This window comes from Daldinia loculata (assembly GCF_022478755.1).
Source record: "Daldinia loculata strain CBS 113971 unplaced genomic scaffold F4817scaffold_36, whole genome shotgun sequence".
NCBI classification, from domain to species: Eukaryota; Fungi; Ascomycota; class Sordariomycetes; order Xylariales; family Hypoxylaceae; genus Daldinia; species Daldinia loculata.
Genome location: NW_026054890.1, coordinates 275853 through 301292, shown reverse-complemented (window position 1 = coordinate 301292; position 25440 = coordinate 275853). Strand labels below are relative to the sequence as shown.

Here is a 25440-nt window from a genome sequence, read left to right as displayed (position 1 = left end):
AAGTGATGTAAGTTGGTATGTGCGTAGAGTCTCTTAGTCTTCCTTATCGCCACTAACGAGCTCGCGACCGAAGAGACCGAACCAGAGATCCAGGTAAAACATCAGCTGCCAGTACAAACTAGCTTTGTTGAAGTCAAACTCGCCGAGCTCGTTACGGGGCACCTCGTTTCCGATCATTGAGCCCCCGAACCATCCTATCAGTGGAATATAGATTAGCAGCTTCTGCTGCCAAGTCAGTTGAGGGGCTAAGGCTTGGTCGGCCGGCAGGATTCTAGCCCGCTTGGCCTCTGGAATGCGCCGGCAGTACGTATTGTCCACTGGCTCTACATTCTGCGGTTCTGGGGCCGCACCCGTTACCGTTGCTGTCGATGCTGTGGTGGTCTCCATAGTCTGGGTCGAGCTTTGGGATCCTGGGGGGGAGTCTTGTAGATTTGTAGTCTGCTCGATTGTCTGTGTTAAGAGAGTCCTAGGGAATGTCGCGCCCTTATCTATGCGGGGCTGCGATGGTCTTTTCGGCACGCTTCTAAAGGTGTTAGACCTAAACGGATCGATCATGCCAGTATCACCGACCACATCGGGCACTGCAGCATCTTCCTTAGGGGGCAGGCCACGGTAGGGTTCGGCGTAGACAAGATACCCTAATATCTTCTGCGGAGAGGCGTACATCGCGGCTTCTGCTGCTTCCGACGATTCGAACGTAATCTTCACCCAGTGTTCACCGCTGGCCACCCTGCTAACCTTAGCCCGCTCAGCGGGTGATAAGGGTTTTCGCCTCGTAAGTGCGGGATCTCGCAGGTCTGACTTGTAGCGTCGCGCCTCGGGCGGCGGCTCTCTAGAGTAGTCCTCGCATATCCTCCCTGCCAGCTGCTCGTAATGGTTAATAGCCGCATACTGCTGCGATGGCGACGAGTACCCTCTCAGGATAACCTCAACAGGCTCCTTGCGATACGTCGAAGCCTGGGTGGCAGAAGCAGGATCTTCTTGCGACTGCGCAGCGGCCTGTCCTAGATAGCTAGTCTTTCGTTGCGTAGCGGCGGTAGTTGTTGTTGTTGCTGTTGTTGCGTTAGGGGCTTGCTGTCGGCTTGCTATGTAATTCGAAAAGATTTTATCGGCGTTATGCATTGTAGCATCCTCACGTTTCGGCGGCGCGCTCCCCGTTCTAGAGCGAGATCGTCTAGTTGATTTGCCGAAGGAACCCGACTCTGTCACCTCTCGCGCACGCGTACGTGGGAGGGTACGTTGTCGTTCGCCTCTATCGTCGGACATGGTGGTAAGCAGATTTGATTCAAAATAATGCTTTCTTTCAAAAGGAGAAACGGTTACATACTCGGGGAAATACATAGCATATGGACGCTGAATCCCATCGTCTCCTGTATAAAGTTCCTCGTCCGGGACGTTATGCAGGATCAATGGCCTCATTGTCCTCTCCCGTTATTCGGTGAATAGAAATTCGAGGAATGAGATACAATGTTTAGGACACACAAGGTGGATAGGCAAACACGGATACCTAATCAAGGATTCCTAATCAAGGATGGATTCTTGGATTGCAAAAGGCACAAACTGGTGGGTGGTTGCGAGAAATGGGTTGAAATGATTGGAGGGAGATTTAATTAAATTCGGATGTTGCTGGCAATGCTGAGATGTCACCAAGAAAAAAAATCGTAGCTGCAACGCGCTTCCAAATATGTATTATGGAAACCACCATACCCACCCAGCAACGGGCATATGGGGTAAGTACCTACAGTACCTAACCTTATGTAGAACTTCCATTACGCCAAGGTATGTACCTAGGTACCTAATTCCCCCAACCCTTCAGATAAAATCGTGCACAGGCCACGCTCAAACTTGGCTCATAGTACTTTTAACTACATGTACGAATACTTTTTAACATATCCAGTACCTAGACATTCTCAACTCAGATACTAGATACAGTATATATCACTTCGGGGCTGTAACTTAAAGTACATACATTTCCACCATCTTAAATCATACATGTACCTTTAGCAGGAAAGGACATTGTAGACGCTGTGTACATACCTTAGGTACTTGATTTAGATAAACATCGTAACATGCATATGTACTTCGTACCGTAGACACTAAAATCTCTAAGGGGATTAGCGTAGATTAATAAAAATATGGACCAACCCAACTAAGGTTGTTCCTGAGCTACATGTGGCTGACAGGCAATTGATAGGCCGACGTCACCGAATTCCCGGAAGCTATCGCAGCTTCCAACGCCAAGTCAAAAGCTGTCCCAAAAAAGTAAATTCAACTACATCACCGGTTTCAAACACGACTTCCTCTTCTTTAATCTTACATCTATTAGTTGATTCACAAGTAAGCCACAAGAAGCCGTAGTTACAATGTTCCGCTTCGTAAGTTTGAAATTCCGAGCCAATAAGTAATAAATGCTAATGCGTGAATAGCACAAAACTCTTGATATCGTCACCGTCTTCCACAAGGCAGGCTCACCGGCCTCCACAAGAGCGGCAACTCTCCTAAAGCAGATTTCAGCCAATGCCACGGAGACAGCAACTGAAGATCAAGCCAGTGATCATTCTCACCAGACGCATCCCAAGCTCTCGCGTCAGGAGTTTGAATTGAACATCACTGAAGAGCCTCCCACCGCCGACCAACTCAAGACTATTCTAGAGTACGTCGGCAAAAATAAGATCGGATCTATCGTGCAAGGCGCGTCGACAGAGAATGAGGCATTGAAGAAGTTCAGAGAGAGCAAGGAGAACTTCAAACGGCCTGTAGTATGTCTCCTTTTCTTTACTCACTCATAATCACAACCCCTTCCCCTATTTATCTAAGTAACACGCTAACTCTAGAACAGATTGTTGATTGGAACAATGGAAAGGCTATCGCTAGCGACAAGGAGTCAGAGATACTCAAGATGTTAGAGCAAGAGAATAGCAAGGAGTGATTCTCGAGCACTGTACACAACACAGGTACCTAGGTAGTCATATCTGTCTTGTGCTGGTATTGGTTAGGCTCCATGAATCCTTTGCCAGCTTAATGAATATTCAGTCCTAGTTCTAGTCTGTTATAATTAGTTCTCTAGCTAGCTAGTGAAAGGGGCATCTAATTTAGATTGCCATATACGAACTCTACTCCCATAGCCTGCATTCATATCTTGTTCCCATGGTGGTTTGCTTGTAAATATACAGACTCACCTTTCTTAGCCATGTACATATCCATCCATATATGCCCCTTATTTTGACCTTTGCCCATGTTCCAAGTAGAATTTTTAAATCCCAGGTAGAGAATAAAAACACGTCCCATAATTAATTCTGACAGTTAAATCCATTGTGTCAAAATATATTATAGAACAATTACTAGTGATCTTTGCTTGAATTCATTGCAAGGAGAGACATATCCCGCTATTGGTCATTCTTTAGGGTTCTACCAGAAATATCAGGGAAAGACAGCTGTATACCCAAAGTCTGAAAAGGGGAAATCGCCCCTAATCACAGACTTAAGCTGCTAAGCCATTGATCAGAGTCACAGACTTACAGTCCGGATACATACCTTAGGTACCTAACCTACCTAGGTAAGTTACCATGTACAAACGAGGCTTCAATAATGAGTACCTACCCAGTGTGGTATGTTAATAGGTAGTTGCCCAGTTGCAAAAGTAAAAATTCTCCTTCGTATCCAGGTCCGTGCCCATGTCCGTGCACAAGATATTGTCGTTACTATGGTCACATTTACCAATCACGGGCCATCAACTGCCCTTTGCAACAGCCGTGACTGCTAGTTACGACCTGCCACCTTCCGTCGTAATGGCGAAGTATCTCACGAGAACATCAGATCTAAGGCATCTGTTTGCTAAAATAACTTGGTTAAGGAAGTAACGGCGCTACAACGCGTCTCTCTCCTGAGCAACAAGTCGGTCGTAACCCTCCAAAGTTCTTCTCCGACCTACCTTCCGTCTGTTCTCTTTCTCACATTCACAGCCCTACTTAAACAGTACCCTTCCCAACAAAGAATCCCTTCTGATTAATTCTCTTCTTCATAATCCTACTTCAACCCTACTCTTCTCAACACAGAGTCAGATTAATTAATTCTCTTCCTTACATATCAATCCTTTACCTTACACTAACTACCTCCTTACTATCCTATCATCCACCTCTTCTTAACATTACATTACATTAACATTAACAATACACAAACCTATCCTAATACCTATCCTAAAATATTTCAACCCCATATTCTAATGCTTCAAGAAGCACCTACATTTATTAATCTACAACTTCCCTCATAACTACCTACTCTAAAGCCTAGTCGTCGGCTGCTTTCTTTCTTCTAAAAGAAGTTAGCCTCGATACAACTCAAGCACACAGAGATGGTTGCATCAAACATGTCTCCAACTACCTATAACTAATACTAAAAGTCCCGACCGGTAAGTAACCACCCTTCTCTATATTCACTATCAATGATTATTACACCTACATAATCTTCATAAGGTATTACCAATACCAACTTCTGCCATATACACTATCAGCTACCCTACTAGTAGGCGGCTGTATCCCCTTTACCCTTACATCATTACCTTTGACATATACTTTTTTTTACACGGTCGCGCTAACAGATATTCAAAGCATCCCTCCATATACCGCTTGATCACTTATCATCTGATGCCACAGTGCTCAAGAAAAGCCTAAAGCAGAAGCGTTACTACAGCACAGGCGCTTCCCCAGTTCCCCAGCCCCCCAACTACCCGTGTCAATAATGGCAAACCTATTGACACACGTTGTCTATACTATTATCCTGGTAGTCACCTACTGAGCCTACACTAAAGTTAAGGTCAAACCTATTAACGATATGCCCACTAATTCACCACTGAACAACGGAGCGGCAAAAGAAGTCAAAAGTGTGGTAATAATAGCAACAATAGGACCTGGTGCCGGTAGAGTCACAAAATTTATTCTTGCAACAACATTCAGTTAATATTCAGAACAACTAAGCTATGATGAAATAAGGTGTCTGCAACAAGGAATATCTTGAGTGGCAATTCATACGCCAACAGAGACACCAAATCCCGGCTGACCAGTGCATGGCTGGCGGAGTAAAGACTACTGGATAACCCTAATGCCGGTGGAAGCAATACTACTACTGGTGAAGCTAATAAGACCAATCATCATAACAACACTACAATAAGCCTAAACCTGGAGTCCCATACCGCCTTATCCTTTATTACACACCCCCCCACTCCACTCCAAGGGGATTGCCGAAGAATTTAAAGCCGATGTGGTGTGTCTAATATATGGCAGTTCACGGAAGATATCGTACTCTTCGTGGTGGAGCATTGTGAACAAGGAATCAACTGTCCTGATGGCTTGCTCGGACTCTTAAAGTAACAGGTCAAGACCAGACAGGAGAAGCAGCAGGGGGTTCTAGATGGAGCATCCCTAGCTGCTCAAGGCTCTTTATAATATCACCATTCCTCCTTACTTTCTCCCTACCTAATAAATGGTGTTCATGGCATACTATAGATCTGACGCCAGTCCTAGCCTCTCCGCCCAATTATCGTTCTGGTCTTGCCGTTGCCGGTCCCTCTTCTACAGGTCCCGTCGGCACGGGTGGGAAAAGGTGCGGTTCTACCACATAGCCGACGCACCAAACAACAAATCTTTTCGCCGACATGGCTTCGTACCAACAACAAATATTTTCGCCGACATGGCTTCGTACCAACCCTAACTCTAATTCCAACACCAACTTTAAAGATAACTATCTCTTACGGGGGACATATACTAAGGAGCCATATTAATATAACACAAGCTCGGACTCAGACTCGGACCCTGGTGAGGAATATATACCACCAGGGGGGGTCGGGGTTGGGGGTGCTAAGAAAACACCAACCCATTACTTTAATACATCACAAATCTTCAACATTAGGCGAGCGATACAAAGAGACAAGCACATTAATCGCCCTTGGCATAAGTTCCGACACGGATGTCGACTCTGATGATATCTACCTAACCTAACCTAAACCTTACACCACGTCGAGAATACTAAGACGGGCATATTGATAAGACAATAACTCACTGGGAACATGCTGGGCGGCAGCGCCTCCTAAGTCTTTTCCGATAAAGGGCTATATCCAGTTTACCTTATCATGTCGTGGGACACACAGGAGGCGTGCAAAATAAAGGCGGTTTCTTAACTAAATAATTACCTTACTAAATTACGTTCTGCTATCATGCAGTCGTGAATCTTCCATGTTAAGCAGAATTATGGTGTCTGAGCCTGCACCACACTATCATTAATAATAATAGGTAGCAAAAACAAAGACAAGAATCAGAATGGGAGTGCAACAAGGAGTTTCTATTTTCGGCAGGGTCTTGTTCTCATTATGGTAACATAGCAATACGAATAACTACTTTTTTCTCATAACGCCAGCTATAAGTGAAGTGTTTATGCAGTCTCGCTTTTGACTAATTGTGTAACCGTGTCTTCGATTTGTTTATCCGTGAGTCCTGTAGTATTATTGTCAGCATATAATTCCCTAATATTCGCGTGAATCCGTGTAGTACCTTCTAATGACTGGCTCTTCTCCTTTCCAAACTCTGTAACCACACCCCGTTAGCATTTCCATTGTTTCCGCAGGACCGCATAGCGCAAACGAACCATATCTCGCGTAGACTTTGGGTAAGGTGCCGGAAGCTTCTCGTATGAGGATGGGTGTGAATGGGTTGTTCTTCTTCATCGTGGGGTATGCTCTATTCAGGAATGTCCTATATAATACAACACAATATTGTCAGCTACCTTAGCATCGCGAGATTGCTTCAATTCGCGCTCACCTCGTCGCGGCACTACCCTCTCCAGTGTGGCAGAACAAGAAGCGAACCTCCTTCAGGGCCTTGGTGAAAGCATACTTGCCTGACATCTTTGCGATTGGCGCTCGGCGATCAAAGATGGCAGGTCGGATCGGGATGGTGGAGGTTGAGGTTCGCTTTGTACACTAGAATGTTTAAGTTGTAGTTCGAAGCTTTAGTCAGGACCGATGAATTGACGTCGGCAAATGCATAAAAATTACTTCCGATGCTACACACCACTTATGCAAGATTTATGCAAATGCAAGGAAACTTTCCCAACGGTTCCCGGATCTAACAATCAAATTCCAACGGTCTAAGTTTAGAATACGTATCTTATCTTCGGAACCCCAACTAAATTTATCCTAATATCGGACCTAGGAACCCTTTCCAATTCTTTATTCTGACAACAACTCATCAACTCGAAGGTCCCGAGGACAAAAGCGGAAAGCGAGCAGGCTCACGGTATTTTTTTCTTTCTTCCCCCTTCCTCTCGCCAGTAGCACACGCATTGCATATTTCCAAGAAGCCTGCCCATCCCATCCCTCATATTAAGAACCTTCAAGGCCGACCAATCCCTAAGGAAAACAATGCCAGCCGCTACCACTCTTTTCCGCGCCACCCGGCCCGTGTTCCAGCAGTCTGCGCTGCGCTCGGCCTTCCGCGGCAACTTTGCGCCCCGGACTGGCCGCCGCTTTGCGAGTACCGCGAGTACCGGGGAGGCTGCTTCTCAGAGCTGGTTCCAGCGCATGTGGAACAGCCCTATTGGTTTGAAGACGGTGCACTTCTGGTAAGAACATCCCTTCCGGACCGCCTACGTCTATCTGCTATAAGCGCATCTATGTTGACGGCGAGATTGTTCGCATGACACAGGGCGCCGGTGATGAAGTGGGCGATTGTCATCGCAGGTATCTCCGACTTCGCGCGACCCGCCGATAGGCTGTCATTAACGCAGAACGCCGCCCTAACGGCTACGGGTCTCATCTGGACGCGCTGGTGTTTCGTCATCAAGCCCCGGAACGTCCTCCTCGCCACCGTCAACTTCTTCCTCGGCTGCGTCGGGATCATTCAGGTCTGCCGTATCCTCATGTACCGCCGTTCGCAAAAGAACCTACCCGCCGCCGCCGAAGACGGCGTCGCCCAAGCCAAGGAGGCTGTCAAGGCTTAAAGAGATAGAGCGGTGGGAGACGCATGGACTACGGAGTGATGTAATTTTGATACCGAAGTACAGGGGAGCATTATGCATCGGGGGCGGGGGGCGGGGGCGGATGGTTGCATGACGAAATGCCAGCCGGCAGACTCGAACGAGTCCGGACTTGAGTGTTTCGCGAAACTTATAGACTACGGGTTGTCGATACTTTGTAGATTATCTTGCCTCGAAAACAGGGGCCCTTAGATGATGGGTTAGGTAAATAGGGGTATTCTCTTGTTGATTCTCCTAGGTAGCATGGTAAAGTCGGAAAAGGGGGGCTTGCTTGTACCACCACTTTACTACACGGTGCATCAGAATCAGTTCAACATGGAAGTTTTCTATTTTATCTTATGGTTGTAGCGTGTACCGCCTTATTAAGTATTAGCTTGAAATCAAAAACGTGCGAAGAAACCCTAAAGCTTGGGATAGGCTTAAGGATCGAATGTTGAAACATAACACGTCCTTTTTAGTCTTCCATCTACATTTATATTCTGATAATTTTGAATATTAGAAATACACGCGTTTCGTCCCTAAAGATTAGTGATAGCCAGTTGATAGTAACCATTTTTTAATTGTAGGACTAGCAAGATCCTAGTAGAGAGCTTCTTTCAGCCAGCTTCTCCAGAGTCAAATTGGATTAACTACGGCCATTCAGAACGAATTCAATAAACTTCTCTATTGTATTTCATCGCAATACACCCGTTGTCTGTATTAGCCACTTCAACATACACTGGCTCATATTGATGTCATCTTAAAGTATCACCATATGCCATGTCACAAAAAATCCGCGAAAGGTTTTATTTTGAACAGATAAGTCTTCATTGAAAATACATAATCATGCAAAAATGACATCCATGTACCCAGTAAATATCCCCAGACATTGACAGAATCTACTTTTAAAGCCAAATATATCAATACTACTCCGTCTGGATGGTCCCTAGATACGACCACTTCATTGTTTCTAGTATAAAATAACCCTAGAGATTATCTATCGTAACCAGGAGAGCTCAAATTTCAGCCCATAACCCCGCTTGAAGCGCTAGCGATGGTATATAGATATATAAGTGAGTACTTGAGATAGTATCATCTATCCCTCGACGTATTAGCCTAAAAGTACTTCCTAGAAGCAGAGAAATACAGAGGCTTCTATTAGATGAGAGCCATAGCTCTTACCACCAGCCGCTAAACGATAGTCACGGCAATTCTCGTGCGTAACTTTCATTGGAAGTCTTCCCAAGAGCTACCTGCAAGTCGCTAAGTCAAGCGCTCCAAGTTAGGGTAAGATGCGATATATGTCAGGGTTCTAGATGAGACATCTAGAACAAAGGAACTGTTCAGTATGTATAGACGAAAGATCTTCATAGATAGTCTAGAGTTCCTTGCGGAACAACGAAGTTGTTTCCATACTGTTTCGTTCCACCTCGTGACAATATAGACTTGCTATAGGAAGCTGGTTAAACACTGCGGCAGTGGAGGCAGCGACAGCAGTAAAGGGCATAGGGCTTCGCATCCACATCCACGATAGTATATTTGTTGTAAGTGGCGCAAGCTTTGTAAAACTGCTTCACTTCGGTATAGTCGTTCTCGTGAATGCAAAATTCGTCTAGTGTCAAGTCGTCGTTCATGATAGAAAAGGGGTTAGAGTCGCCCCACTGTACGGACGGATAGCGGGCCTCCTTTTCTTGAGCGTGCTCATGTCGCAAACCTAGGATGTGTCCCAGTTCGTGGCAGAAAAGGTTGGTCATCAGATCATACCGGCCATTCACCTCTATGAAAGCCTGTTCATATATCACCAACCGCCGCCCAATCGGCGCCGTGTTGGGGAGGAAGGCGGTTGCTAGGGCATCTCCACCACCCGCTGAGTAAATGAGTTGGAAGACAGCTTCTTCGTGATCCTGAACTCTCTTGAACCGTACACCGAACCGTCCCTTATTCCATTTTTCGACCGCAGCATCCAGAGTCTCGTTGGCCATTCTTGCGTACTCAATGTTGGATCTAAAACTATGACAATCCACGTTGAATGTGATTTCAGATCCTCGCTTCCATCGGTAAATAGTGTTGTGGCATCTCTTGCCGCACACTTGATGGAGACGGATACTGCTGATGGGCGTTGCCTCGGTCATACAAGGATACGAGGATGAATCTACCTCTCTATTTGGACTCGGGACGTTCTCAAAAATAGCATCAACTTGCTTCAAAGAGTGATTGATTCGGGGGCTAGGCTCGGCGTTAATCTTGTCGAGGTCGATCACATTGTTTTCAATCTCTATAACAGCGCTGTGTTCAGTGAGAGCATCCCGTTCAAGCAAAATCTCATTGCATATACTGAGATCAAACAACAAACTATTCTGGATTTGCTTGCTCTCTGTGTCATGCTTCTCGGGACTAACATCCTCGCTGTCAGGATGGATGAGAATGTCACTGATTGGGGTCCGCGGCGTCGATCGGCAGTCTAGATTGAAGGAGGATTCACAGTTATAACTAAGGGTGGATGATCCATTAGCTTCGGTAGACTCTTGAGGAAGAGTCGCGTATTTGACGGGCTCAAAGGTCGGCATGAGCTGTTGATCGAGAATGATGGTCAGTGATAATTACATCTAGGTAGGGACACATAGGTATTTTAGCTATCTTACCAGGTTCATATGACTTGTCAGGATTCTAGATGAGACATCTAGAACAAAGGAACTGTTCAGTATGTATAGACGATAGATCTTCATAGGTAGTTTAGAGTTCCTTGCGGAACAACGAAGTTGTTTCCATACTGTTTCGTTCCACCTCGTGACATGACTCTCATTTATTTTCTCTTTATTCACACCCTCGCTGTTGGCCCCTATGTGGCCGGGAAATTTCCCTTTACAAATTGTAGTATTTCTGTGTCCTTAAAGCCCGTTAGCGACCTCAATGGCATTGTGTAAGGAGATGGCTCAAAATGGAAAGCTGAATGCAGGAACCGGAAGATAAGCTGGGGGATTACTTACCAGCCATGAGGTTTAGTATTTACGAATAACTTAGGTACCTTCGCCAGGGAGTCTTTTTCATAAGCTATTATATGTTGCAAATACTGTATTCTGGTTAGAGCGATGATTGATTCAAGTAAGATATTTGGAGGAAAGAACTGTGTATTTATATGAAAATCTATCTTAAAGATTCGTAGCTAGATATAACTACCTAAATATTTAGGTCTTGCTACCAATATGGTTGTCCCTTTTCTGTCTGAATGCAATGTAACATGGACTTGACGCATTGCAACCCTCGGGGGGTTTACATATGGATTTACAAAGGCTCTATTGATTTACGACTTGCCGGAAACCTAAATCTACAGCATCCATCCAATCAGCAACCGCCAGTCACTCACCCAGACAGAGTGAAGTAAAGGCGACCGACCTGCTTACTTGTCAGCCATGAATTAGTATGTCAGTTCCCGTTCGCTCGCTTGTGATCAAGGTCCGGATCAACTAAATACACCCACGAGGAGACCCCCTCGTGTATTAGTGTGATACACTCACGAAAAATCGCCATGTGCGTTTACACGCGTGGATTGGCGTGGATTAGGGATGACTAATAAGCGTGATCTAAAATGAGGCTATTCCCACCCACTTATACCATGCAACTTGCCTCATTTTTTGTGTTGTAATGGGCTTTTTACTTTGCAATAGGCTGTGGAACGTTCGAATTTATCGTATTTAAGGCAAGGAATTCGGGGTCTCGTCTCGGGGGTTTTGTCTTAAGGGTCTCGTATTAAAAAGGTCTCGTATTAAAAAAGTCTCGTTTTACAAAAGTATTAAATTCGAAAGCCTTGTTAACTGTTACGGCCGTAACAAAGGTTACAATATTATTTAACGGTTTGTTAAATAATATTATGATTTAATATTTAAGTTAAAACTTTTATTTTTTTATGCATATTTTCGGCTTAGCCAAAACCGAGTTTACTACCGGAAGTATAGGTCTGAAATACAGATTTAAAGAACAATTAGCCATGGAAAAGATATAAATACGTAAGTTTAAAGCTAGTTATAAGACCTTAGTGTAAGTTTATCGTAGCTATATATCTTCTCCCCCGAATTTAAAGAAATCTAGTAAACACGCTCGAACTCTCTTGGATCTTTATCGATGATGATATACCCGCACAACATACTGTTTCGAGGGTTGTAGAGTTGCTTCACGCCCTTGTAGTCATCCTCCTGAATACATAGCAGGCTTGGATGTTCGAAATAGTTCATAACTGACGAGTTATTACGTCTACCAACTAACAGTGAAGGCCAACGCCGCTCATTCCGGATCATGTCTGCAAACTCGTGCCGTAGACCAAGGATGTGACCGAGTTCGTGGCAGAAGACGTTGGCCATATACTCATGGTGTGGTTCTTCTCTGTTGAAACATGGTGCACACACATATAGTCGCTGCTTTTCTGGAGGATAGCCTGGGAGGAAAGAATACGCTAGCTGACTAGGATCGTATTTTCTCGAGTACACAAGTTGGAATACGGCTGGTTTATCGTCTGCAACTTTCTCGAACTGTATACCGATCTTGCCTTTGTTCCACTCACTAGCTGCCTTTTCGAGACTCTTAACAGCGTGATCTGCGTCACCGTTGCTGGGAAAGCTACTCCGATTAACATTAAATGTGATCGTGGACTCCGGTCTCCATCGGTATATGTAGTCATGTTCAACATGCACAAAAATGCTGGTAATCGGGTCTGGCTCTGTTTCGCAGCGGTATTGACAGCTATTTATACACTTTGCAAGACCCAGAGGATTTCTGGAAGCGGGTTCAACACATCCCAAGGTTTTGGCGGCGCCCAATTTAGGCTGTAAGTAGGTCTCGTTGAGATCAATTGTATTACTTTTGATCTTGATATCCGTACTCTGTTGGGTCGGCTGCCTATCATCACTCCTATAATGCCTCTTGGAGTCAAGGAATGGTTCATAATCGTGGCTACTGGCGGTGATGAAGTTTGGCTCATTAATTTTGAGAGCCTTTTGAGAAAGACTTGCGTATATGCCACTGCTTGTAGTAGGAAAGCTGGTGTGTACTGCGTGTCTTCCTTCAGCTATCGCAGGCTTCCCGCATTTGACATCATGAGCAAGAGAGCGAATCTCATTCTCAGTTACTGATGTTAGATAATTAGTCCAAGTCGCATAATTGATTAGATAAAAGAGATAATATAATACCTATGATTATTACAAGGTATATGCAGAAATCGGGGATGACTACTTACAAACAGACATGACGAGGCTTGGTGTTTGCTCTATGGTACCTAGGTACTTAATTAAAAAATCATTTCGGGGAGTATTTTATTCTTGAATGCCGTGGATTATAGCTTGGACAAAGAATTACACGGAATATTAAGTTTATATAAGAGTTTATTCTCTAAATATTAATTGTCCTTGCCCGATTGCCCGACTTTTGAGACTTATTATTGACCTTAACTATTCGGTTTCTCCAGCTCTGCATGGTACACACCTGCAGAAGCAGTGGATACATACGTTCTAGAACCACAAACAGGACCACGACAGGGGTTCCATGCCGCGCGACAGAATTCAATTGCGAGTCGACGGGACATGTTACTAATGCTAAAGGAATTCACTTATAATAATAGCATGACGGCTGCATCCCACCCACTCTTTAATATAACACTCGAGATTTATTTAGTCCTACATAACCCTTCTACGTCACAAAGCTTGCAAACGAACCTACGACGAACTGACCGCCCAAGTTCAAGGCATAAATCGATAATATCAATCGAGTAGAATTAGGTATCTTGAGTATCTTGAGAAAAACAAAATCCCCTCCGCATGGCAACTAATCAAATAGCCAAATGCTGCAAATGCACGCGTCAATGGTATAATACAAGGTATATCAAATCATGCCGAGCCAACTGTCTTCTACTCTGCAAGTTTTTTAAAGAGGAAAATATGACTATCCGTCTAAACATCACGGCCTAGTCGATAGAAGCCCATGTAGTTCCGAGACGCCAACCTGCGGGGGTCACTCTATATGCCGGTTTCTGGATACAAAAGGTGATTTATTCTTTAGCACATTGCTGATTACTAGCCTCCGCAGGCTCATCCACTCCGTCAATGAATGGGTCTTCAAGAGATGGTTTATTGATCACTCTCAAGGTCCGTTGAGGTCGCCTTAAGCTCGGAAGGGATGAGGTTCTGGACGGGAACTGTTGTTCGTCACCGCTTTCGTCAATTGCGGGCGGTGTAGTGGTGATCCGGGTGTTCTACATCACGGAACACTCGCCCTCTTGCTGTTTGCCGATTTTGCTTCGGGAGATGCGTTCGCGTTGACGAGGTCCGCTCCTGCCAGATCGTTTTAGATCTTCTAGGCGCTCACGAGCCTTGGGGAAATCCTGGCCTATACCATCGTTAGCTTATTAGTTTACCCTAGGTATAGATTTAGAATAAATAGTTGAGAGAAAACTCACTTGCTGCTCTCCAGTACCATCGTTTGGCATCCTCGAGATTTGCAGGCACGCCGATGCCAACCTCGGTGAAATAGCCCATTGCGTACTCTGCTTTTGCCAATCCAGCCTGGGCTGCTTTTCTAGCCCATAAGTACGCTTCAGTATCACTTTGCTGCAAAACACCCTCGCTCCCTGTTAGATACCATCCGCTGAGAGCCAGTTCAGATTGGTGTTCCTCTTGCGTGGCAGCTCGGCTGTACCACATGATAGACAATCGTGGATCGACAGGACATCCCATTAGGCCATATTCATAGGCACATCCCATCCTAAACTGGCTGAACTTATACCCGAGCTGAGCAGCCTGTTCGAACAGCTGCAGGGCATATGCTTCGTCGCGTACGATTGCATCATTCGGTTGCGCCGACTCATACAACAACCCTAATTCGTGTAGTGCATGAGGATTCTCCGGATCTGCGCGCTCTGCTGCTCGCTTCAGCCATCCAACAGCCTCCCTCGGGTTCTTAGGCTGACCAAGCAGTCCCTTTAGCATGATCATTCCAACCTTATACATCGCGGGAGTATCCCCGAGCGTCGCAGCGCGCTTATACCACTGGATCGCTTTCAGCGGGTCTTTCCTTGTGCCACCTCCTTCATCATTGCCGAGCTCGCAGCAGACGGCTGTCCGATAAGCTGCCGCGGCATTTCCCAATTTCGCCGCAGATTGGTATAGCGTGAACGCTTCCTTATGATCTGAATCGCCAAACATGCCACGGCCTATGCAATCCGCAAAAAAGAACATAGCATCCGGATTTTGAGCACTGGCAAGTTTCTTTAAGATTTTATGCGCATCCATCACGTAACGTTCACGAGATCTAGCCCTTGCTTTCTGGTCAGGGAGCCTAGGAACTAAGACATCCGCCGCTTCGACGAGTTTCTTCGCTAGGGTGAGAGCAGATTGCTGATCGTTCGGATCACTCTTAATAATGGTTCGTAGGCGTTCCAGCTCCTCGGGTGTGACCGGGGTCTTTTCGGCAACGGAGGCCGGTCGCCCATTTTGCGGGGGTGGAGGAAGCCTACCTTGAGGTCCGGCAATAGCAGGTGGCGTATCGGCGCTGTAGTTACGAACCGGGGCAGGCTTTTCGTTTAAATTCACCATGGAATTCGGCATCAACCCAGGCCTAATGGGTGCTGGATGTCCAGAGCCTGGTCCGCCTTGGGGGGTTCCTTGAGAACTACGTCTCGGAGCGTTGGGGGTGCTGGGAAGACCTGGGCCGGCACCCGGGGGCTTATATGCTTGGAATCCACCCGGCGGTACCGGCGGCATATCACCAACCATTTCGAAGACAGCAGCTTGAGGTTCGCGCAAGTTTGGTTGCGACTTGGCCCTGGACACCTCGGGCTGGCGCGCAGGTCCGGGCTGGTGCATCCCGGGTTGGGTAGGACGTATATGCTGGTCGAACGATTCCCGTGGATTCTGTGAAGGAACCGCATCGAAATCCGGGATTTCCTCGTGGTATTGATTTCCATGTGGACCAGGCGGACCATGAGGACCAGGCGGACCATGCGGACCAGGAGGACCTGGAGGGCCTGGATATTGTTCTCCGCTTACCCTCTGGTCGTAGTATGAATCATAAAATTCGCCAAAAGAACCTCGATCTGGTTGCTCGTTCCATCCTGGGGGCTGCAATGACCCATTCTCGTACGGTCCCGGAGGTCCTGGAGGCCCGGCAGGTCCTGGGGGGCCTTGTTCGGGATACATCCTCTGGGGTGGCGGTCTGTTTCCTGAAGCGGTCGAAGGTCGAGGAGGAGGGTAATTGCGCCCAGGAGGGCCGTTATAAGGTGCGCTATCCATACGTTGAGGCGGTGGCGGCATAGCGTTTCTCATATAATCATTATTTGCCGGCATCGTCATACTCCTTCCAGGCGGTCCAAATCCTTCATCCCTAGAAGGAGACATCGGGGGACCGTAGCCATCATCTGGATAGCCATAGCCTTGATCACCTGGTGGACCTCGTCTTGGATCTGGATATCCTTGTGGAGGCGGTCCCCTCCCTCCCCTTTGACTATCCATAGATGGGCGTCCATAATCATCCATTGTTGGCGCTCGCCTAGGTCCCGGCATAGGACCAGGTCCTCTCGCTGGCCCTGAAGTACTTTTAGGAGGCATGCCCGGCCTCCCTCCGTTCAAATCCATCCCACCCATTCGGTTTAGGACATCATTCTCTTCGTCAAGATCCGTTCTTCTGTTATGTCCTGGAAATACTGGGAATGGGCTACCGAAATCTTGCTCGTTCGGGCTTGCAACGTTCGGGCCGTAACGATCTAGGGTATGAATTAGTTATAACATCTTAACCCATAAAACTTCATCTTCTTACCGTTCTGATCTAAAGAACCAGTGCGGCCTGGAGGCCCTGGTCGGCCACCTCGCCCAGGAGGCGGGTAACCTCTGCCGCCGGGACCTCCGGGACCTCCGGGACCTCCAGGGCCACCACCACGCGGAAATGGAGGCCCACGCATCGGGCCTCCTCTTCCACCAGCGCCGGGTGGGGGAGGGCGACCGCCTCTACCGGGAGGACCATACATATCTTGCGGAGGATAGCCTTGATTGGGCGGCGGTGGCCGTCTACCATAATTCATCTCTTGAGGCGGCGGACCATAGTCCTGCTGATAGCCGTTGTCATATCCATCGTATCCGTAATCGTAGTCATCTTGGTATTGGTTGTATTGCTGCTGTTGTGGTGGATATGCATCCCTGGGGGGGCCTCGAGGTACTCGTGCTGCCGGCCCTGCGTAAGGGCGCTGCTGATCTTGATATCCGTCATTGTATGCCATGTTTGCGACTCGAGGCTCAACGTTTTCCCCCTTACCAACGTAGGATACCGCGAATTCTCCAGAAGCTAGCGCTTGATATACTACTAAGCTGTCTCCTCAGCACAGCCTTGTTCCGCTCCTCTATAGTAGTAGACAACAGAGCGCGATGGTCGACAAAGGTTGAAGTGTAACAAGAAGCTGTATTTGGCGTATAAAAAAATCGAGTATAAGTCAACGCTCTGGGCCGTCGCAAGTGCTAGGGTTGTTAAGTCGTGGGTCTATTTGGTACCTGAATGTTGTGTTTCGGCTCAGTAATGATCGTCGGTTTCGGCAGGCCAGCGTATGCAAAAACGCGGCGAGTCTTGGCTTGGGATTGGTTGACAAACTTTATCCGAGACGCGCTGTAGGTTCGAACTTTGATGCTACGGCACGGTCTTGCACCTCACACAAGATTGAGTAGTGAATTACTCAGATTTTAATATACCCAGTACTGCTCTCGAATGAAGGGATGGTCCGTTTCGGAGAAGTCGTGAGTTGGTAAAGAAAGGCGACAAGCTAGCGCATTATATAAAGTGAATGCGATGTCTGAATTGAGGGACTGTTTATTTATTTAAATGTGAGCGACAAAACCTTATATCCTTCACATCTCAACTCGGCAATAAGGCGTCGGTAGCTTGGAAATAGAGTTTTGTCCAGAGGTTTAGAGGAAAGGGAACGGAACAGCGAAGCTTTTGCCGATAAGTTAACAACCTATGATGCGAATAAGGAATCGCTGGGTGAAATAAGTTGTGATGAAAGGAATGTACTTGGAGTCGGCGAAAAAGTCGCAGAATAACAAGCATCACCTTTTCCAGCGGAGTCAAGAGAGACCAGTTCCCTATTAATAATTATTTCTGCTCTGCAGAGGGTGGAAAAAGAATTATGTATGAATAAAATAAATAAGGACGATCCTTTTTAGGGATTGTACCTTAAAGAGATGCGGAAATGCGAAGTTGAGACGATTCGGCAAATCGGGGGTACAAGGAGACTTTGAGGACCCTAATAATATTATGAAAGTAACACTGCAACTTTAGCGTCTCAACTGCCCCTCTACGCCGAATGGCAGGTGCATGGTTAACATATCCAGGACCAAGTGGGATGTTCACGCGCTAAAAGGGTACATCGACTTTAGGTATGGCATCATGTACCTAATGTAGTGTTTTTGTTGGGTAAAGCTACTTGAGGCGATTCTCCTTTGCAGTTGCAACATAGGGGATTTGGAGGCCTGAGAATGAATTCCACCTCGTACTTTACATCTTATCCGCTCTTCATAGGTATCCCTTTATTTTTTAATCCACCTGTATACTTATGTACCCGATCGAAGGAATATCAATGTAGGTACCTACATAATGTATTTATGTATGTACTCCTTCAAGTGTCAATGGCTATTTTAACTTCGGCCGGCTTCAAGAATGTCAGCTATCTCGCTCTTCTCTTCTTATGGTTTGTCTATAATTAAAACAAGGATGGATACACAACAGCACACGCTGCACACGGCGCTTGCACTACATAGTAACAAACACTCATTGCCCGCAAGGTAAAAGTATGTATTAATTAAAACTCTAAGAGACATTTATCAAACTCAACTGCATTTGCATAAGAGACAGCAATAGAAATAAACCTAGCATTATAACTAACTCTACTATTCCGTACACATATACATACACATATCTTGGTCATATGCCAAGCAAAGTTACAGTATCAAAATCAACTAGGGCTGAGCTCATAACAGTACCTGATTGGCCTGCTGATCCCATCGGATATCTTACAGAAGTAAAGCCAGCCTCATCCGCCCCCTGTTAGCATGAACCGACTTGTCCACTCTCAATGCCGGAAACCAGGTGAAGTTGCTCAAATGCCACAGGTTCTGAAATGCGAAAATTGAAGCATGGCTTTGATATTTCAGAGATTGGTTACTTCCATGACAGCCCATTACCTACATGTACCTAATATAGCTTATACCTATAATACCTAATGCCCATGCTACTTTCATCGATTGTGTTTGTTTCATGTTTGCTCTTTATGTACTTCAGCTTATAATGTACTACGCGTATGTCATATCGAGCCGCCGGGAGGATCCGACCCGGTGAGCGCCTTAGAATGGAAAGGCGACGTGCTTTAGCCGCGGTTGGGCGGGTTAGAAACGTAAAAGGCTGCTAGAAAATACAGCAAATACGCGCTGGTTACCATTCATTAGACGATATCAACTACATCCTAAAGTGCGCTTAAGATTCCTAGTAGTTAACTATAAAGTTAACGACATGTATTTGAAAGTTTGCGATCCAATGGGAAGGAGAGGATTTGTGATAATGATGCCCCACCAGCCACATTAAATTATGTAAGAGAGGACCCTGAACAATGAATTTTCGTCATCGACCATTAAATCATTACCTAAATCATTAAATCATTAAACCGTACCCAAGCAAAGAGCACTTTTAACTTGCGCGGGCCTTTTCCAAGACTTTACCCCCGCCAACTATATGCCTATATGCCACAAGCCTAACCAAACAACAACGAAACTCACAAGATGGCAGCCAGGTCAGGAAGGCTCGGGACATGGCTCAAGATGCTTGCTGTGTAAGTAAGCGCGCTCTAATGCATCTACCCACCTGATCTATCTCAAGCAACTATACAGCCACCAATCTCAAAAGTAAGCGCCGCATGACTAACCTACACGAATCCACAGCGGCGGCGCAGTTTGCGTAGGAGGCCCCGCGTTCGTCATGTGGGTGCAGCCGACCGACGAGGAACTCTTCAAGAAGTATAATCCGGAACTGCAGAAGAAGAGCTTGGAGCGGCGGTACGAAAAGCAGAAGGAATTCGACGACTTCGTGACTCAGCTCAAGGAATATTCGAAATCAGATAAGCCGAGTACGTGCGATATCCTTTCAGTCCCAATTCAATGTCGAATCTACCCCGCGCAACATACCTAGATGTCTGGACGATGTTGCGAGGGGAGATGGGATTTATACGTACGCGTACTAATACAATGACAGTATGGGTGGTACAAGAAGAAGCCTCACGAAAGCGGAAGGAAGAGATGTTGCGACAAGACTTCTTAGGAGCCGAAGAAGCAAAGGCGAGAAAAGAGGCCTTGAGGAAGGAGTCCGGACTATCGTCTAATTCTAATAGTTGAATGATATCGCTTGCATGTTTTACGCAGCACCGTTGTATTATAAGATACTGGGACGGGATCTTGAAAAAGGAAAAGCTGGGGTCAAAAGGCATTATAACAAGGCGTTTGGACGAAAATCGGGCGCAAGTCGTTTGCGGTTTGCGATGTATTTCTACATATACGATCATGAACGCCTATCAATGTTTATTCATTCAAATATGGATTCTAACTTCTAAACATGACCGTGCCGACTATTTACGAGTTTACCTAGGTACGTATCTAGGTAGAACTCTGCTCTTCAAGACGTGCAATATTCGAGTCAACCAGGTCCTGTATCTGTGTCCACCTCTTAATTAAGACCTCCTTTTGCTGCGGCTCGCCAACATCTAGTGACTGCGCCTCGGATATCCTCTTTTCAGCAATGTGCCTCTGTTCCCTCAGCAGCTCCAAGACCAACCGATCTACGTTCTGCTGACTGCGCTCCCCATCGTCGATCCCATCTACAAACCTCTTCCACTCCCTAACTCCACAGCATAGCAACCTTGCCGCGACCTGTGTCCTATGGCATACCGTCTCCCGGTCTAGAATGTATTTCCCTAGAAATCCGACTTCCTCTAACCTCTCCTTCTGTCGTTCGCTTAATCTCGAGAGCAGCACTTCGTCGAGTAAAATCTCGTCCCATCGATTCTCATCCATGACGAATCCGTACTCGACAAGTAGGAAATCTCCATTATGTCTGCCATAGCAAATCTTAACCTCGTCTCCCTGTGCATATGCGCGTGTGGCCTTAATAGAGAACCCCTCGTCATCAAATGCCACGTTACAACCCCCGGTATCGGTGTGGTTGAACAGGTCCGCAACAGGCTGCAGGCACATGTGGTCGTCTTTGGGTCTCTTTTTCAGCTTGGTATTGACGTAGTAAAAGGTCCGTGTGTTGACTAGCATCCACGCATACCTGTACCGCGCTTCGTCTAGCTGCTTGGGGAATGCTGCCGAGACAGCAGCCCAGTCGAGCTTGAGTTTAGCTTCCTGCTTCAACAGCAGGTCTCGTGCCGCTGGGGGTAGTAGAGCACGTAATCCCTGTGGCCAGACTAGCGGCATACCAACGAAGTCTTCGGGAGTCGGACACACTGCGTTCCAGATCGCATACTTGGAAGATGCATCCAGAGCTAGATCGGCAGCTAGAAGGCCATGGATAGAGATGGCTTTTGGGAGATGGCGGATGATGGGCTTGTGAACCGTGTCTATGCTACGGATGCAGGATGTAGGAACATCAAGGACGATCTCTTCGGGCTGTATGCTGTGTTAGTTGGTACTCTTAACGAAGCTTTTACTTAAGAATAACCCTCAGCACAGCAGAATAGACTATAACAGACCTTGATCGCCCGAGCTGCAACTATACCAATACCCCTACCAGGGATACGTTTAGGCTCGATGGCATTAAGCTTAACGCCTCTCTCTATAGCCCAAGCGAGGAGCTCTTCGTGTGATTCCATGGCTATGTACCTGGGTAGGTTACGAGAAAAGAATTCAAACAGATGAGTTCGTAATGAGGGTAGATAACAAGAACGTGATTATTAAGAAGACTATAACCGGCCCTGCCTGCCATGACTATATATTGAAAGCATAGTAGTTGTCATAACAGCTTTAGCAAACATTGAGTTGGCGATGGTGCAGGCGTAACTGACAGCAGAAAAAAGATGGAAGAATTAATTTTGTGCTCCCCAACTCCGGTACTTATACAGAAATTTGCGAAACCAATAGATTAATAAGTGAGAGGTAACATAATATAGCCACGGTATAGAATCAACGATATAGAACGAATGATATGAATTCTAAATTGTTACCGATGACTACGTTATTTTTCTATTTCTATCTGTTGTAGTTTATTAGTTTCTTTTCATAACTAGTTATGTCATTAAGTTCTTTTGTTAGGTACTTTGTACAATACTCGCAATATATCTTAAGCCAGTATTTGGGACAAGATGTTTTTCTATTTATCACTTCTATCCGCTTTATTTGATACATGTATTATCTCATCAAATTTGTTACATCAATCATAATATTTCGAGTTTGCCATCTAGAAAAACAATGTGGTGTACCGGACGGAGATGTGGCCGGCTGCAATTCTTCTTAAGTCCGGGGTAAAAGCCGATGACATCTCGGGTGTTACCATGCACTAATAAGTCAATGATAAGGAACACCCCGCCATACATGTGTAACTTACGGAACTTCGGTGTCGTCATATAAGTTTCACGTACCTCCCTCTGGACCTATATTGGCAAGACCAACCTATCAATTTCATAGGTAGTTTAGTTACATTAGGTAGTTTTCTGCTGGCTTTAAAGCTTCCTTCTTTTTAATCCCTCCATCCAGCGTCCCACCAACAAGCAAGCAATCGGAGGGATACCGGAGAGATACCGGAGGGACAACCACACTAACACAATCTACCGACGTATCTATATAACACTTCCAGTCTAGACACGATGAGTAGCTCAAGGTCGACGTCAACGTCGGAAGATCTGGAGGCGCATTTCCCGGAGTATTTCGTCGACGCCGAAGATGATGACGACGAGCGTGATCCCGAATACGAAGAAGACGAGGAGGAGGATATAGATGAAGATGACATGGCGCACGACGTATTCGAGGATGAAGATGAGTTTCATGGTATGCGAGACTCCCTGAACGAATTAGAAGCTCTACAGCTAGCTAACAAATACACGCCCAGATGCTGAAGAGGGGAACATCCAGTTCGTAGTGCATGTGGGAGACGACGATGAAGAAGGCGGCAATGGAGAAGGTTCGCAATTGCCAGACGCTGAGAGGGTAGCTGTACAGCAGCGCCTAATCAACTTGATAAGTAGTGCGTCCCAAGCTACTAGAAATCGATGAATTGTGAGCTGACAGCTGATATATATATAGGCCGCCGTACCGGCTTACTATCGCAACGACAAGTCCTAGATTTCCTCCGAAGATCAAACCTCGGTCACTTGGTATTTGGCGAAGGCGAAGATGACGGCGATAATGATATTAGCTTCGGGTACCGGAGACGGCGGCGCGAACTGGACCCGGATAGATTCCCTAAAGTCCCAAGCGACGAAGGGAGAAGTCTGATGGACTCCGGCACGTTCGGCGCGAATGAGAGTCAATCTTCTATTAGCTCAAAGAAGCAAATAGCTCGCCGGATACTTGATCGTGAGCTTGGCATAGGGAGTAGGAGGTCTCGCCAGATCAACCAAAGCATGATGGCGCAGTCTATGATTCCTAGCTCGGATGCCGAAATGATTATTAATTACGACGATAACGTCTACTCGGGTCAATTCTCAGATGATGGCAACTTTTACTTCGCTTGCGTTAAAGACATGAAGGTTCGGATGTACGACACATCTAACCCGTATAGCTGGCGGCATTACAAGACAGTGCCGTTTACGTTCGGTTCTTGGACCCTGACAGATGCATCTCTAAGTCCGGACAACAAGTGGCTAGCGTACACTTCTATCCAGAGCAATGTCTGCTTAGCACCGACTGATCCGAACGACACGGGTGATCCATACATGTTGAATTTATCGGGAAACGGAAGGATAACCTGGCGTGGCGGATTTGGTATCTTTTCGATCCGGTTCTCTGGCGACGGACGGGAGCTAGTAGCTGGAACAAACGCAAGTTCTATCGTCGTATACGATATCGAATCGCGTCAGGTGTTGCATACGATAGAGGGCCATGATGATGACGTTAACGCGGTGTGTTTTGCGGATAAGTCGTCACCTCACATTTTATACTCAGGTAGTGACGATGCGACGATTAAAGTCTGGGACCGACGGAGCATGGGAGACGGACGAGAGGCCGGCGCGTTTGTCGGCCATATTCAGGGTCTAACGTATCTGGATAGTAAAAACGATGGCCGATACCTGCTAAGCAACGGCAAGGACCAGAGCATGAAGCTTTGGGATCTGAAGATGATGTATACGACAGCGCGGTTCCAGGAACTGAATCCGCGGCAACACACACGATACACCGAATTCGACTACCGCTGGGGCCGGTTCGACGATGCCGACTGGTTCCCACATCCAAATGACAACTCGTTGGTAACCTTCCGCGGCCATGAGGTACTGCGTACCCTAATCCGCTGTCACTTCTCGCCACCCGGTAGCACCGATTCGCGCTATGTGTACACAGGTAGCCACGACGGTAAAGTCTATATATACAATATGGATGCTACCATTGCCGGTATCATAGACGTTCAGAAGTCCACACAGGCATTGCCTCAGACCGGCGCCCAACGCAGGTCCTACGGCGGGTATAGATCTCAAGGTTGGTCGACAGTTGTTAGGGATGCGAGCTGGCATCCTACTGCCCCTTTTATTGCTGGTAAGTCTAAGTTTATATATATTTCCGTCCCCCATTTTAGGGATTACTGGGTACTGGGTTGGTAGTAAAGCGGAAGGCTAACTTTGAGAAATAGCATCGTCACTGAACGGCTGGGATAACGCCCTGGGTACGGTCACGTTGCACTCATTTAACGAGTCCTCGACGGATGAGGCTGAACCCCGTATGGGTACACGGTATGACGAGAAACTGAGGCCGGTAGGCTCGGCTCGTCGCCCTAGAGGATATGCTGAAGAAGAGGACGATAATGAAGAAGATGATGAAATTATCGCCTAACGAATTCGAGACGAATAGTATGGACTGGGAACTAGGGAACGGGGGTTTTTTTTTTGGAGCGACATATCCTCTTTGCTTTTACGGCCATTATGCTTCTAATTTGGCTGTCTCATTTGTATATTTTATCAGACACTAACTTATGGACACCTTGAACGAGGCGTTTGCGCTTTCAAGGCATATGTGGGGATTTAGGGGGCATGATAAATATATATCAGGGCGCACACTGGCTGATTTTCCACAAGTTCGCTCATTTTCATGAAGCACTGAAAAGCAATTTTATACAATGGCCTATAGAGATGCCAACGCAGCTAGAGCAAATATAGGAGCGTTCTTTATGATCTCGAGCTTGCGTCCCCCTTTGTGATTAAATAATCGAGTAAAACCTATA

General features: G+C 46.4%; 10 protein-coding genes across 10 annotated transcripts; 4 read left to right on the top strand and 6 right to left on the bottom strand.

The window, feature by feature from the left end:
• Positions 1–33: 33 nt before the first annotated feature.
• Positions 34–1419, bottom strand: F4817DRAFT_359811 (uncharacterized protein; the record flags this gene model as incomplete). The annotated part of the gene is made up of 2 exons (XM_049306206.1): positions 34–1252; positions 1328–1419. The coding sequence occupies 2 exons, from the start codon at positions 1417–1419 to the stop codon at positions 34–36; spliced, it is 1311 nt and encodes a 436-aa protein (XP_049157587.1).
• Positions 1420–2195: 776 nt separating this feature from the next.
• F4817DRAFT_342472 (DUF1687-domain-containing protein) lies at positions 2196–3211 on the top strand. The gene is made up of 3 exons (XM_049303911.1): positions 2196–2375; positions 2427–2759; positions 2840–3211. The coding sequence occupies exons 1-3, from the start codon at positions 2364–2366 to the stop codon at positions 2927–2929; spliced, it is 435 nt and encodes a 144-aa protein (XP_049157586.1). The 5' UTR covers positions 2196–2363; the 3' UTR covers positions 2930–3211.
• Positions 3212–6064: 2853 nt separating this feature from the next.
• Positions 6065–7120, bottom strand: F4817DRAFT_164157 (NADH dehydrogenase, alpha subcomplex, subunit 2). The gene is made up of 4 exons (XM_049298135.1): positions 6810–7120; positions 6637–6743; positions 6543–6575; positions 6065–6485 (listed from the first exon to the last, which is right to left on the bottom strand). The coding sequence occupies exons 1-4, from the start codon at positions 6893–6895 to the stop codon at positions 6424–6426; spliced, it is 288 nt and encodes a 95-aa protein (XP_049157585.1). The 5' UTR covers positions 6896–7120; the 3' UTR covers positions 6065–6423.
• A 20-nt stretch (positions 7121–7140) lies between these two features.
• On the top strand, positions 7141–8173 carry F4817DRAFT_164135 (UPF0041-domain-containing protein). The gene is made up of 2 exons (XM_049298134.1): positions 7141–7611; positions 7695–8173. Exons 1-2 carry the CDS (start codon positions 7412–7414, stop codon positions 7987–7989), a joined length of 495 nt encoding a protein of 164 aa, XP_049157584.1. The 5' UTR covers positions 7141–7411; the 3' UTR covers positions 7990–8173.
• A 655-nt stretch (positions 8174–8828) lies between these two features.
• On the bottom strand, positions 8829–11187 carry F4817DRAFT_342467 (uncharacterized protein). Its single transcript, XM_049303910.1, has 4 exons — positions 10992–11187; positions 10776–10891; positions 10647–10684; positions 8829–10574 (listed from the first exon to the last, which is right to left on the bottom strand). The coding sequence occupies exons 3-4, from the start codon at positions 10653–10655 to the stop codon at positions 9468–9470; spliced, it is 1116 nt and encodes a 371-aa protein (XP_049157583.1). The 5' UTR covers positions 10656–10684; positions 10776–10891; positions 10992–11187; the 3' UTR covers positions 8829–9467.
• Positions 11188–12009: 822 nt separating this feature from the next.
• On the bottom strand, positions 12010–13401 carry F4817DRAFT_342466 (uncharacterized protein). Its single transcript, XM_049303909.1, has 2 exons — positions 13232–13401; positions 12010–13123 (listed from the first exon to the last, which is right to left on the bottom strand). The coding sequence occupies exons 1-2, from the start codon at positions 13239–13241 to the stop codon at positions 12087–12089; spliced, it is 1047 nt and encodes a 348-aa protein (XP_049157582.1). The 5' UTR covers positions 13242–13401; the 3' UTR covers positions 12010–12086.
• A 601-nt stretch (positions 13402–14002) lies between these two features.
• F4817DRAFT_164093 (uncharacterized protein) lies at positions 14003–17521 on the bottom strand. Its single transcript, XM_049298133.1, has 3 exons — positions 16801–17521; positions 14447–16747; positions 14003–14376 (listed from the first exon to the last, which is right to left on the bottom strand). Exons 1-3 carry the CDS (start codon positions 17255–17257, stop codon positions 14243–14245), a joined length of 2892 nt encoding a protein of 963 aa, XP_049157581.1. The 5' UTR covers positions 17258–17521; the 3' UTR covers positions 14003–14242.
• Positions 17522–19802: 2281 nt separating this feature from the next.
• F4817DRAFT_317461 (CBP4-domain-containing protein) lies at positions 19803–20411 on the top strand (the record flags this gene model as incomplete). Its single annotated transcript, XM_049300809.1, has 3 exons — positions 19803–19852; positions 19962–20146; positions 20272–20411. The coding sequence occupies 3 exons, from the start codon at positions 19803–19805 to the stop codon at positions 20409–20411; spliced, it is 375 nt and encodes a 124-aa protein (XP_049157580.1).
• Positions 20412–20607: 196 nt separating this feature from the next.
• F4817DRAFT_342461 (SET domain-containing protein) lies at positions 20608–22081 on the bottom strand. Its single transcript, XM_049303908.1, has 2 exons — positions 21767–22081; positions 20608–21683 (listed from the first exon to the last, which is right to left on the bottom strand). Exons 1-2 carry the CDS (start codon positions 21884–21886, stop codon positions 20670–20672), a joined length of 1134 nt encoding a protein of 377 aa, XP_049157579.1. The 5' UTR covers positions 21887–22081; the 3' UTR covers positions 20608–20669.
• A 675-nt stretch (positions 22082–22756) lies between these two features.
• On the top strand, positions 22757–25258 carry F4817DRAFT_164013 (WD40 repeat-like protein). Its single transcript, XM_049298132.1, has 4 exons — positions 22757–23057; positions 23119–23253; positions 23313–24758; positions 24853–25258. The coding sequence occupies exons 1-4, from the start codon at positions 22877–22879 to the stop codon at positions 25050–25052; spliced, it is 1962 nt and encodes a 653-aa protein (XP_049157578.1). The 5' UTR covers positions 22757–22876; the 3' UTR covers positions 25053–25258.
• Positions 25259–25440: the final 182 nt, after the last annotated feature.

Excerpts from the sequence above, each read along its gene's own strand:
- F4817DRAFT_342461 (XM_049303908.1), bottom strand. The coding sequence starts at position 21,886 with ATGGAATCACACGAAGAGCTCCTCGCTTGGGCTATAGAGAGAGGCGTT. Across the intron at positions 21,684-21,766 it reads TTGCAGCTCGGGCGATCAAG|CCCGAAGAGATCGTCCTTGA; the intron begins GTCTGTTATAGT and ends CACAGCATACAG.
- F4817DRAFT_164157 (XM_049298135.1), bottom strand. The coding sequence starts at position 6,895 with ATGTCAGGCAAGTATGCTTTCACCAAGGCCCTGAAGGAGGTTCGCTTC. Across the intron at positions 6,744-6,809 it reads GAGGGTAGTGCCGCGACGAG|GACATTCCTGAATAGAGCAT; the intron begins GTGAGCGCGAAT and ends TGTATTATATAG. Across the intron at positions 6,486-6,542 it reads GAAGAGCCAGTCATTAGAAG|GACTCACGGATAAACAAATC; the intron begins GTACTACACGGA and ends ATAATACTACAG.
- F4817DRAFT_164013 (XM_049298132.1), top strand. The coding sequence starts at position 22,877 with ATGAGTAGCTCAAGGTCGACGTCAACGTCGGAAGATCTGGAGGCGCAT. Across the intron at positions 23,254-23,312 it reads CCTAATCAACTTGATAAGTA|GCCGCCGTACCGGCTTACTA; the intron begins GTGCGTCCCAAG and ends ATATATATATAG. Across the intron at positions 24,759-24,852 it reads TACTGCCCCTTTTATTGCTG|CATCGTCACTGAACGGCTGG; the intron begins GTAAGTCTAAGT and ends TTTGAGAAATAG.
- F4817DRAFT_164135 (XM_049298134.1), top strand. The coding sequence starts at position 7,412 with ATGCCAGCCGCTACCACTCTTTTCCGCGCCACCCGGCCCGTGTTCCAG. Across the intron at positions 7,612-7,694 it reads TTGAAGACGGTGCACTTCTG|GGCGCCGGTGATGAAGTGGG; the intron begins GTAAGAACATCC and ends CGCATGACACAG.
- F4817DRAFT_342472 (XM_049303911.1), top strand. Across the intron at positions 2,760-2,839 it reads AGAACTTCAAACGGCCTGTA|ATTGTTGATTGGAACAATGG; the intron begins GTATGTCTCCTT and ends ACTCTAGAACAG.
- F4817DRAFT_164093 (XM_049298133.1), bottom strand. The coding sequence starts at position 17,257 with ATGGCATACAATGACGGATATCAAGATCAGCAGCGCCCTTACGCAGGG. Across the intron at positions 16,748-16,800 it reads TGGTTCTTTAGATCAGAACG|ATCGTTACGGCCCGAACGTT; the intron begins GTAAGAAGATGA and ends TTCATACCCTAG. Across the intron at positions 14,377-14,446 it reads ATGGTACTGGAGAGCAGCAA|GCCAGGATTTCCCCAAGGCT; the intron begins GTGAGTTTTCTC and ends ACGATGGTATAG.